This window comes from Syngnathus leptorhynchus, chromosome 12 (genome assembly GCF_054491065.1).
Source record: "Syngnathus leptorhynchus isolate UIUO chromosome 12, UIUO_Slep, whole genome shotgun sequence".
Classification (NCBI taxonomy): domain Eukaryota; kingdom Metazoa; phylum Chordata; class Actinopteri; order Syngnathiformes; family Syngnathidae; genus Syngnathus; species Syngnathus leptorhynchus.
Window position 1 is genome coordinate 3,664,550 of NC_141206.1, and position 13,144 is coordinate 3,677,693.

A 13,144-nucleotide genomic window follows, 5' to 3' on the forward strand; every position below is an offset into this window, starting at 1 on the left:
TTGATCATTTTCAAAAATCTGTATCAATCGATATTGTTCTTTGGTTTGAGTCAGGTTTGATAGACAGCTGCTGACACTAGGAAAGTTAAAGCTGACACATGGGGTTCAGCAAAGACAGAAGGACAAAGCAAGACCATCTATTGCTTCTGGCTAAGGTCATGATACCGTGGCGCCGCTTGACCCCCGCTAGTCATAATATCAGCAAGCTGTACTGAAATTAAGTCCATGGGAGGACACGTGTTTGCCTAGAACCAAAATCTTGGAGATAGTGCCATATTTTTCTCTGTCTTTGGTTTTATATTTGAAAAGACTATAATCTGAGAAAAAGATTAGAATATACTTTGTGGATAATAACGCCACACGTGCACTCATCTGTGGCCACTAATCCTCCAGCACATGTACAATCTGTGTAGCAACAACTTGATACCCCGAACACCTCCCATCATGCTACTCGCGTCTCATGTAACCCCAACATGTCAGCTGCAACAGCTGTATATCAAACCTTTTTCTTTTCCAGTCACACCTGGCTACGGTTCAGCTACAACTTCTCCACATGGAGCAGGTCTTGTCTGGTACTTCTGAACTGGAGCCAGCTCGTTCTGGTCTTACCAAACAAAACAAACCTGTTGTGTTGTTTGGCAACCCCATCGGCCACCCCCAATAGAAGCTCGGACACAGTCGCCGGCTTGTTCCCCCTCTTCATGACTTCTTTGTCAGCGAACAAGAGCAGTATTCAAGACATCTGTAGTATGTCAGTGATACTGATCCAAGGCCCATTAGCAGCTATAGTGACACAACCAGCCGCTATGGCCTTAATCGCCGTCCGCTAAAAGCCTCAGATATGCAACCTTATATGGCGCCTTCGGGAATATATGTTTCCAATCATTCTCGTCTCGAATGAATACCTGTCTTATTCCTACTGAGCTTTAACTCCCAATCTCTTTTCCACACAATTTACAGTAGGCAAAATTGGGGGCCATAGTTAAGCTTTAACACATGCCTTATTTTCCAAAACTCCTGCAAAAGCTGTCTTCAAGCTTTCTTATTTGCGAGTGAAAATCACAGTCCAGAAAGGGATCCTCTTAAGTCGAATGCTAACCAGACAATTAACCCTGTACGGGGCCTTAAGTTCTACACCAGCACAAGTCATCACTGCTTAGCGCTGACACTGATACATGGCTTTCGACTGATGAAGTGGTTTCACAGGAGGATTTTTGCCAGGGTGCTGGAGTGATTCAGTGGAGTCTTCTGAGAGAGAGTCTGACATATAGAGACCTTGCCAACACAGCATAATTGTACCCTGGACAGAAACATGTACCTATACTACAAGCAAACCTTTTGAAATAATATCCTCTTGACAGGTGGTGCCATTTGTTCATGATAATATGTTTATGAGCTGGTCACAGAATGGTAATTTTGTACATAATAAAACTCTGATAGATAGACTCTGTGGTCGAAATTGATTGTACAGAAGCCCATATCTCGCTGCGTAGTGTGAAAGTTGTTTTATCTTACGGGTGCATTCAAAGTCGGCAACGATCACAAAGAAATGTACCTACAGTTTTAACGGTCACAGATTTTCTTGTTACATTTTAACAAGCTTTTTGCGACCGTTAAAACTGTTGGTGTATGTCTGGCCAACATCTTTGTGACTGTTTGCTCTCTTAAACGAACACATGAAAAATCAACATTCGGGCTGGGCTCAATGAGTTATGATCTTATCTCATTTCCTGTCATCTCTGTTAAACTGACTCTCTGATGTCTATAGTGAATGAGTCAAAAAGCATGAATTGAAAAATATATAGAGAGATCTCCCAGTATGTCACGTATCAGGATGTTAGTATTAGCGTGTGCAACTTTACACTATCATATTGTTATTGTTTAATGGAAACCCTTGCTTAAATTTCTTTGGATTAACCCACAATAAACAAATAAATCGACGGATGGATGGATGGATGGATAGATGGATAGATGGATAGATGGATAGATGGATGGATAGATAGATAGATAGATAGATAGATAGATAGATAGATAGATAGATAGATAGATAGATAGACAGACAGACAGACAGACAGACAGACAGACAGACAGACAGACAGACAGACAGACAGACAGACAGACAGACAGACAGACAGACAGACAGACAGACAGACAGACAGACAGACAGATAGATAGATAGATAGATAGATAGATAGATAGATAGATAGATAGATAGATAGATAGATAGATAGATAGATAGATAGATAGATAGATAGATAGCTCCTCTTATTTATTGTTGAGTACCGTCTCTTCCGGATCTTCTAATATTTTGCTTTTATTCTGTCTGTTTTTCAGGTTTTACCGGGGGGATTACCACATTGACGTCTGCATAAATGACTACCTTGACGTCTACTGTCCGCATTACATCAGCACGGTGTCGGATGAGCGGGCTGAGCGTTATGTGCTTTACATGGTGAACTATGATGGCTACAGCTCATGTGACCACACCGCCAAGGGCTTCAAGCGATGGGAGTGCAACAGACCTTTGTCTTCAAACGGACCGCTCAAGTTTTCAGAAAAGTTCCAGCTCTTTACACCCTTCTCATTAGGCTTTGAGTTCCGTCCTGGCAGAGAGTACTACTACATCTGTGAGTATGGATGGCGATTATTGTAGGATACTCATTGGTATCATTCACAGATCACCCAAAAGAATGAGTTTATTTCATTAAGTCTGTCTTACAATGTTGAGTTAACACTACGAGTTATGTTGTGCAGGTTTCAACAATATTGTGGAACATCTAAAGCCATTTCAATGTTTGACATCTGATTCTTAATAGCCATATAAAATAAAACAAAATATTCATAATAATATTAAAAAATACTGGAAAAATCTGTTGTGTTGACTACAAAACTTGCCAAAACAAAACAAAAAATTTTTTTTTTTTTTAATCATCGTAAATGAGGTCCGTCTTTCTGTTTGTGTCATAAAAGCAAAGTACGGCCAATTGTGACACTTACACAACTGAGGCAACATCAGACACAATACTTTACATATATACTAATACTATAATTTACTACTTTACCCCAAAAATGCTTTGATTGTTAGTCAGACAACATTGGTGTTTGACTTTCCACTACGCATTTGGATGCAATTGGAATATGTTAACCTTTTAGAAATATGAAAAAGATTTTAAGAGCAATACTGCAAAAACAACAAGTAAATAAATCCCACTGTAACTGTTTTGTTCTGGTTCACTAGAGTCAGACACAAGTCACAAGCAGAAAAATTATTTTACACTGAAGTGTCTTTTGTTGCTTACTGGCTGAAGCTCAGCTTTTTTTCTTTTTTCTCCTTGTGAGAAAACTCAGGAAAACAAGCAGCTGGAAACGTATGTTTTCCTAAGTGATGTCACTGCCCTGCAGGGCCAGAACAGAGGGACGAGACTAGATACAGTGGCTCCTGATGGTAGATTTGAGGTATTTCAAAAACACTTCAAGTCAAAGACAAGTAGAAGGAACCAATAAGAACTTGTTTGGCAATCCCCGAGAGACATTCAACAATTAATTGGAGCGAGACCTGAAATGTACAGAGAATACTCAAGTCTAAAATATTTTGTTTCTCACAAATCTGTTAAAAATTGTCAGTCTAAAATTTAAGCCTTCATATTTTGGTACTGTGATGTTTTTATTGGCTCTCAGTATTGACCCTGATGTTTTTATTGGCCATTGAACCTGAGCGTACTTGTATAAATGCGATTACATTTTTCAATCGTGACTCAAAAGATTTTTTACTTTAGATGGACGAATATTTTAGTAATGTTGTTTTATTTTTTTTTTTTTATAATTTCACTTGGTCGTTTGCATGCTTCCTCCATCTCCGAGAGCAGGCAGACGGTTCTGTAATGGTGTGGTAGCGTTCCGCTGCGTCTGTTATTTTCCTTTTAATTTTTTATTCTACATTTGTTTTGGAAAGCATATACAGATGAAAAATGAAAACACCCAGGAGCCTTTGCTTAGACCGTTGCTGTTGACAGGAGGCCTATCAGATATGATTTTCATAATGGGCAAGAAAATAATGTGCTACAGCTGTTGAATATCTCACTGATGCAGAATCAGATAGGCTGCATGTTTGTATTATGCTATGCTCATGCTAACTGTATACGCTGTTAACTATGTTTTAGCAGCTGCTGCTATTGGTCCCACTGCAGACGGTGTCTTACTGGAACAAAACATAACAATAGCTGATCACTCACTGAAGCATTGCACGTCAACTTTGGGTTGGAATTCTGTAAGTGACAAAGTGAGGTGGGGGTGGGGGTGATGTCTGCCTGCCTCGGTGAGACAGATACTCCTTTATCCTCCTCCACGGTGATTGTCACTGGCCCCAGGCAGGAGGGAAGTGGAGGCGGGGTCACGTCAAATAGATGACACCTGCTGTTGGCTACTGGCCGTCTGGCAGACAGGCATAAAGGCCGAGCAGAATTGCCGGCTGGTCTAGCAAGGCCAAAGGTTACCAAGATGACTATGAAGTCATTGCTCCTGGCTTCTCAAGGCCTTAGAGGGCGGCATGTTTTTCTTATAGAGCTGTAGTTGAGCACGGGAAGCCTGATCCTAATCTCGGGGGATAGAAATCCAATTTTCAGAGGAGACAGTTGAGAGTCTGGCTCGCCCCATGTGAGAGAGATGACTGACTCCCCGTAAAGCCTCCAATTCTTCAAACGGCCGGGCTCAGCGCTTGTGTACACTCAGCACAGATCTACATCGATAATGACGTGAGCTTGAATAGCACAAGCAGCTTTCCCTTTAACTTCTCGCAGAGAAACAAGCACAAAAGGCCCCGACATAAACCAATCCTTACACATCTGATCCCTCGAGTATTTCTATCGTGGTCTGGCTAATTCCCTTTACAAAGAGACCTGCTATTCTCTGTTGGCACCAAACCTGAAATCATAGTGAACGTTTTAGTCTTCTGAATTTAAATAGACAAAATAATTTAGAGAATTTTTTTTTTGTTTGATGCCACATTGTAAATGTTTATATTGTGTCGTCTGTGCTGTTTTTAAATATGATAATAGCATTGATGTTTACATTTTGCATAACTGTATGTATATGGCGATTTGCCCTGATGAGTAGAGTTGGTAAAAACAGGTGACTGTATACAGTTTTTAAAAGTTGAGTCCGTGAGTCAGTGTGATTCACTTTTCCTTTGTTGATTATTGTTGTTCCCTTTTTTTGGACCTTACTGTCTTCAGGTTTCTCATGCTAAATTAGTGTTAATGGTAGCACCATTCATGTGACAGCCCTAGAATATTCTTTAATGTGTTTTTTTTTCTTACTGGTTTGAGTGGAGGTATAATTGTAGGTAGAGCTTTCAGTAAGTGGTAGCGAAGCTCAGCCGTGTTGCTCGAGGATTTGGAAAAAAAGGCAGACTGTGACCTCAGTGGTGTGTTGGAGTCTGAAGGGATGTTTGCATTTGCTGTGAAAGAGGCGGGTAGTTACTGAACACAGGACACTAGAAGGAAATGTGAGTCACAAAAAAAAAACCTGAATAAATATAAGGGGCAATTCTTGATAAGAGCACAGTAAAATATCTGCCAATTTTTTACATGCCAAATGTAAATGTGGTCATGAACAACACATTCTGCATGTTAAGGTCTCCGTCATATGACACCCCATGGTGCATAATTGCACTCGCGGTCAGTTGTTGAAAAGAAATGAGCAGCTTTGTGTTTCCCGACTCTTTCTGCTGAGGTTTATTCTCTCGTATTTCTAAAGTGGTTTGGCCTTTTTAGCATTCAAAAACATGACAGTAGCCTCAGCTATTGTTGATGTGTCGTTGTCACTGTTTGCAGAACAAACACAACTACAATGAAGCTTCTTTTTTTTTGTGTGTGTGTGGCTGTCCTCCATGACATTTGGAAATGTATGCATAGATTGATTGCTTACTAATATTTTCTGTATCAGTAGTTGGATGATTTCGCTAAAAGATTCAGGTCTGCCTTGACCTTAAGTCATGTGAAGCAAGATTTTTTTTTTTGTATAATTTCAAGAAATTTTGAATTAGTACCAGTCAAATGAAATAAATAAGAATAAACTGCTAGATCATGGCCACACTCTTCAGAAACAAAGAGAGACTTGTAAGTTATTGGATAGTCGTTGACATGGACAGACACGTTTATATTGTCCCTCTGCTACTTGACATCCAATATTCCACTCATGCCAGGGTTTACGATGACTTTTTATCTCCACACCATCTGATATTGCACTTTTTGAAAGAAAAGCCTCAGTCACGGGTAAGAGTGGAAACACTGGGTCTGAATGTGTCACACTGAGGTTATATATTCACTTTCAGTCAAGGACAGACAGGACAAGACATTTGAAACAAATAAAATGTGTCATTACATCAGAAATTTTTGCAATTTCATGTGCATTGGTAACATTTTGACAGTCGTCATCAAAACAAAAAACGCAAAAGGAAAACGCTTTCTGAGCTCTTTGTCATGTAAACATCGAAACAAATTGAGGCACCGGGAAATGACTGAGGTCAGTCTTTCTATGCTCGTGTGAAGACAGATAGCGAGATTGGGAGATTGGCAGATGAAGATAGTGCCAGAGGAGACATCAGAATATTCCATACTATAGCAAAGGTACAAGTGGAAGGCAGGCCAGTGCTTCAGTAGTGTGTGAATGACTAAATTAACGAAGAAACTCAAAAGTGTCTGGAAACACATGAAGGTGAGCATAACCGAAATGAGAAATAGAATTACGAGGATGATATTAAGTTGTTTTATGGAAGCGTATGCGGAGTCTGTTATATCAGGATGAGAGAAGGAAGTACAGAAGGAGAGATAAAGTAGAATTTTTCTTGTGAAAAAACATTGTTCTTGTCAGCTTGTTCGTTCATACTCACAAATTGTGACTATTTATTTATTTGTTTGTAGTTCATAGTCAAATACTGTGGAATTTATGTTTCTAATATTGATGCTAGCTACGTGTCTTGTATTTAGTTACAGACAAAAATGGACTGCTTCGACTATGTGCTGCAAATTTCTTGTAAAATCTAGTTTCTTTGGAATAGATCAGAATAGAGAAAAACTAAGAAAAACATTACGTTACTTATATTGAATAGTTGCTGGATTTTTCTTTCCACAGCTTCCCTCACTGACGCCAAAGGAAGAAGGAGCTGCCTTCGACTCAAAGTCTTTGTTAGGCCACAAAGTAAGTTGCGTATTGTTGGAACTGTAGATGTGTGACGTCCGACTTCAGTAATCACACGTCTTCTTCTCTCCTCTTTGTTTCAAGACAATTGTGTGCGAAACTCTGGGAGCGTACAGGAAGGGGTCGACTTTGACGAAAACAGTCACAACAGTCTAGAACCAAGAGGTCGGTGGGGTTTTGTCTGCGTGTGTGTGTGTGTGTGTGTGTGTGTGTGTGTGTGTGTGTGTGTGTGTGTGTGTGTGTGTGCATGTGTGTGTGTGTGCGTGCGTGCGTGCGTGCGTGCGTGTGTGCGTGCGTGTGTGTGTGTGTGTGTGTGTGTGTGTGTGTGTGTGTGTGTGTGTGTGTGTGTGTGTGTGTCGGGAGACAGGGTTGGGGGTTTTGGTTCAGGGGAATTTTGTCTTCTCTTGAGAATTCTGGAATTAGATTTGTTATCCACCCTGTTTGAAATGTTAACAAATTTTAAAATACCCAATATAATTCTACTGTAAATTTTATTAAAACAAGCTGCACACACACACACACACACACACACACACACACACACACACACACAGAAATAGAAGAAATAATACTTAATTTAAAGCTTACCTGATTGTGTACGTTTTAGTCATTTCTTGGAAATTAAGGAAAACAATAACTCTCATGCCATTTAATGGCCTCCCAACCCCAAAAACTTTCATCATTTTTACTTCAAATTACGAAAATGAGCTAACCTCTGAATCTGTAACTCTAAAATAAACTTTCTGACGTAATTGCTGTCTTCTCAGTGTAGTATTTAGTGGTTTAGAAATCCCCTTCAAGACCACAGACCATCCAAATTATTATTTTATTGAGCCCGTAGAGATTATGTTGACTTGGAGTGCATGCGTGACCTCTACATGCTCTCATTACTATTTGTAATATAAAGATACACTCACACATGTGTTTAGTATACGAATCATGCACTTTCCTCCCGGCGTATTTGATAATTTGCCAGCTCAATAATAATGCAATAATCTCATCTTTTTCCCTTCAGATGACATCAGTCACGAGTCACCGGAGCCTTCTCGAAGGGACGTGAACTCTGCCGCCCGGTGCTGCAATTCCGTACTCCTGCTTAGCTCTGCCATCATCCTCCTGGCAGCGATCTTGTCTTTATAGCGGTCGTGCTGAGAAAACTCCCAGGAATTGACTGTCCTGATTGGAGCACAGGCTACCCGACCCTGCAACCCCTCCCCTTTGTTGAGCACTTTTTTATTACATGAAAAAAATTCTTAGGAAACCAGATAAACACTGACGATATCTGTCAGTGAAAGAGGAAGGGACCATGAAAAACTACATTTTGCCAACCAGTGTGATTGACTAGTGACATTGGCAGGAAAGACTGGAAAAAGGCAGAATCTCAATATTCATCTCCTAGATATTAAACATTTATTTGTGCAAAAACACATAAATACACACACACTCACAACATTAGTGTTCACATCTTTTTCGGAAGCGCTGCAGGATCACTCAAAGACCCCCGTCAAGTAACATGACGACATCTCATGTCAGAAGATGATGGAAGGACGCATGTGTTGGAGGAAAGGAGATTTTTTTACTTGCATGGGGGGTGAGGGCAACCTTCCACATTGTAGTAACCTTCCTCAGGTGATTCGTTGAGAGACTCTGCAGTAGCATTTGGTGAAAGTATATTGACAACATTTAAAGAAGCACTCATATTCGTGTCTGAATCGAAGCAATTTAGTGGTGTGTTTTTTTTTTTTTTTCATTTTATTTTTAGTAAACCACATACATCAAGTGTAGCTGACAACACCAATGTACAAGTAAAACATTGGAATGACATGTGACAAGGTATGTTTTGTTGTGTTTTTTGTTTGTTTTTTGTTTGTTTGTTTTGTCCTGGGAACATGCTTTATTTATTGTGATGTCCGGTCTGGTAAAAAGCCAATAAAACACACTAGAACAATAAGTCATGCGGTTTATTAGCATAAAATACGTTTCATTTTGAAGAGAAAAAAAAAAAAAAGATAATAATACTGACTATCGTATGTCTGTCTGTGTTTGTCTGTTTTAATCTGTTTTTGGTTTTATCAAGTCCAGGAAAGAAGGAAAAAAATAATCTGATGTGCTATCAGGGTGTACAAATGGCTGTGTTCAAAATATGTTATTAATGAATGTCACAATTGTAGGTTTCCTCTTACATTATTCTTTTTGTGAATCACCGTCATTACACAATTATTGTATATAGTGGCACGTGTCCTAAAGAGTTCAGGGATGTTTCCATGCCTAAAGTGAAGTATATAGACAGCAACGGTGAGTTTTGTCTTTTTCATTTTAAACACGGATTTGGATAAATGATCATGATGCAGACTGTGGTGCAGTACAGTACATCAATTGATATTTTATTTCCTCTGGATCAAAATAATTCATTTTATCATAGAATTTTGAAATTTACAGACTTTGTGGGAACACTTACTGCTCTACTTTTTTTTTCTTTTGTGCGGTCTTTCATGGTAAATTGTAAACCACATCATTTTTCTACAGATTAGAAAGCAAACGGTTTTATTAGCTATTTCCGTTTTTGGTTAGGTCAAGTGTCAGTCCAGTACATTTTAAGAATAGTGACAAATACTTTGTAGGTAAATGCAAATAATATAAAAACAAAAGTGGCAGTAATTTTGTATGTCAAAGTCCTTTTTTTTTAGATACCAAAAAAATCTTAATTTTTTTGTAAGTACATTACAAAAGTCAGAAGATTTTTTTTTTATTTTGTAGTCTGATGGTCCACTTTCATGTGAATTGAATTCTTTTCTCTCTAGAGTGCATATTTACTCCTAGAATGCTGCTCAACATGGGTGCTAAACACATTCATAGGTTACATGCATGTTCAAGTTTGATGTTTTGTAACATTGCATTCACTAACTCAACTGCATTTGCATTGCATGATCACACTTGAATAGCTTTGTTGTCTTTTGTGGAGGTTTTTGTGTGTGTGCTTGGGAGTGTTTGTTTCACATCCTTGCAGACCTGTGCAGATATTAAAAAATGGATTTTTTTTCTTTCATTTTACTCCCTGACATCTACCACCAACCACTGTACATCTGACTCAAGTCATCTTAAAATTGTCACTTCCGGCCATGTCACCATGACAAAAACAATCAGTTTTCTGGATACTGTGTATCCAACATTGAATCTGATGTAACATACAATGTTAGATTCTTTGTTCACACCCCTCTTGACGGGTGATCAGTAAGAAAATAATGTTTGATATTAGAAAACTCTTTCATTTTATATGTATTTTATATAAAATGGATACAATACACCCTTGGGACGTAAATTTGTGAAAATGCTGAGCAAACTGAACATGCAGTGGTCATCTTACACTCATGAATCATGAAAAAGGCCTTCATGAGTACCGGATGGATTTTTAACAGCTACAAAATCGAGTCTGTTTTGAAACAGTCCACTTCACACTCCAGTTCATACAGGTGTTTTATTGAAATATATTTCAGTGCGCCTTTGTTCATCATCGCCACTAGCTTTTTGCGACAATGTTTCAGGAGATGTGTTTAATGTCTATCTCCAGTTGTTTTCTATGTTTTCAACAAATGGTGTCACTCGAAGTGTTGGTCCAAAGGGTTTGGTGTCTGTTTCATCTGAATTTGTGCCCCCAATGCCAATTGCTTGAGAAATGATTTTTGTTACTTTGCAACAACCAGTTCCTCAAACTCCATGTTTGTTTTAACATTGTTGTGAGTTTACCTCTTAGCCCCTCCCGATCTTTTCTAATGTTTCCGTTTCCCTGCTCAGTCTCTCGCTAGATTTTTCTACGAAAAGGGCGTTTATTTGTAAATACACGTGTTGGAGCAGCTATAACTAATGAAAACAATCATGGAAAAAAAGGTGTAATAAATATTTCTTTGTCATTGTATGGTGTGTGATTTGTATCATTAATGGTGACGCAAATGTGTGACAGAAATAACATAGAGGCTCAGTCGGAGCCTGTTTGTCTTTCCTGATCACACAGACTGAGTTCAGAAGAAGTGGGGGAACAGCTGTTACTTTCGAATCTGAAAGTAATATGCAGATTGAAAAAACAAAAATAAGCTTCAATAAACGTCGAATGAATGTGGAGCGATTCTGTGAGGTTCACCACAAAATGCCTTTTAACTCCACACTGCATGGCTTATGCACTTTTAATTCAAATAAATCATTACGAGTACAGTACACTTCAAACACCTGCATGTCATGGATGGATGGATGGATGGATGGACGGACGGACGGACGGATGGATGGACGGATGGATGGATGGAAGGATACATCTCCTAGTACCTCCTTTCAACTTTTTTTTCCTCAAGGAGGAAGAAAACTAAGAATATCATTGCTAAAATGTAGGTCATTGCTAAAATTGTTTTTATAGATCTTATCTTTAAAATAAAATAAAAAAAAGAAAGCCCTCCCAGCTCTTCCATCTGTCCTCACATACCTAGACAACATGATAGGAAGGTTACTCTCAATGAAAACGTCTAACACAACCAAAGGAAATGGTGTCGCCCCCTAACCCCCGCTGATATGTCTCAGACAAGACAAAGAAGAAAAACAATATGAAGCAGCCTGTTCTTTCTTTGAATGTAATTACACATCATTTCAAGGTCAGGTCTGTTTTTGATCATGTGTCTTCTTGTAAGGCACAAATGCTATTCCTGCCACTGAAATCAAATTGCAAACAATGCACTGTGAATTAGGTACCCATGTTATGCTATGTGTGTTTATACTATCATAAATATAGTAGTAGGCTAACGCGATGTCATGTGGGGGGGAGAGGGTCATGATGGGCAAACTTAACAGACCATAACTGCTGTAGATGCCTGGCAAGATTTTTAAATCGTCCAAAAATTTGCAACGGCAGTCATGAGAAACCTTGTCAGCTGTTGCGAAACAGGGTGAATACAACCAAACCTGACAGTATATAATTTGGCGTATCGAAATTTGGAGGCGGTTCATAGTGGAACAGAAAGCATGTGTATGCCTATACGCTGGCACCTTTTCAAAATGTTTTATGTTCTGACAAGTCTAGTGTGAGTTTTGTGTGGCTCACATTTTTAGGCAATGAGAACCCAATGTGCAGTGAAATGTAAATTACGGGCTCTTCTGCATTTATTGATATAATCAGTGAGTGAGTTGTTGACGGAAAATTAATAGCAGATACCCGTATGCCACGTTGCATTACAGGTAAACTACTTTCTTATTTAGTGTCCAGAAATAATAATTTGACAAAAGGGATGAATTGCTCTTGTACTGCTTTTATTTTGTGAGAAGATTACAGTCTTACTATAAAGTGAAAACCATCACTGTCATCAAATCGCTTACAGTAATTTATTAAAATTTTGTAGTGTCAACAAACTCTAGGTACGCATTATAAATTATTTATGATCCCAAAATGCAAAAGTATGTCAATTAAAAATCAAAATCAAACCAAAACGTCAGTCTTTCAATGACATTTACCTGATGCTAATTATTATTATTTCATTCAAATGTAATTTTTGCTTTGTAACGATCACCATAATTTCATGTTGTTTATTTATCTTTACAATTTGTAAGTGGCAGTAATATCATTTAAAGCCTTTCACCCTCAATCATTACTTTGGGCACATCCTGTACCTATGTTTCATGATGATTGATGGCAGTTTGTGGGAATGTCTTGACCTGGACTTCCCACTGATAACCAGTCTCTTGTTATCTGCGTATTTAGTCTGTAGAAATACATACATCAGACTGACACTTCCCGTTCGGTGTGCTACAAGTACTGAATGGGTGACTCATAATGATTTAAGAAGCTGGATGAGAAAAATTGACACTGATGCATCACTGCATCTTTAGGGATTTTGAGATGATGTGATTCTCAGATTTTGATGTAATAAAGTGTCAGAAAGGAAACATTCAATCAGTGTTACTTAGTATTTAA

General features: G+C 38.6%; 1 protein-coding gene across 1 annotated transcript in view; it reads left to right on the top strand.

Annotated features, from left to right (window-relative positions):
- Positions 1-9,845, top strand: part of efna5a (ephrin-A5a) — a 53,092-nt gene extending 43,247 nt beyond the window's left edge. Inside the window, exons 2-5 of the mRNA XM_085926181.1 lie at positions 2,335-2,627; positions 7,132-7,197; positions 7,282-7,362; positions 8,213-9,845. Coding sequence (XP_085782307.1) covers positions 2,335-2,627; positions 7,132-7,197; positions 7,282-7,362; positions 8,213-8,337 — 565 coding nt within the window. The 3' untranslated portion in view covers positions 8,338-9,845. The remainder of the gene's footprint in view (positions 1-2,334; positions 2,628-7,131; positions 7,198-7,281; positions 7,363-8,212) is intronic.
- The last annotated feature ends 3,299 nt before the right edge of the window (positions 9,846-13,144 follow it).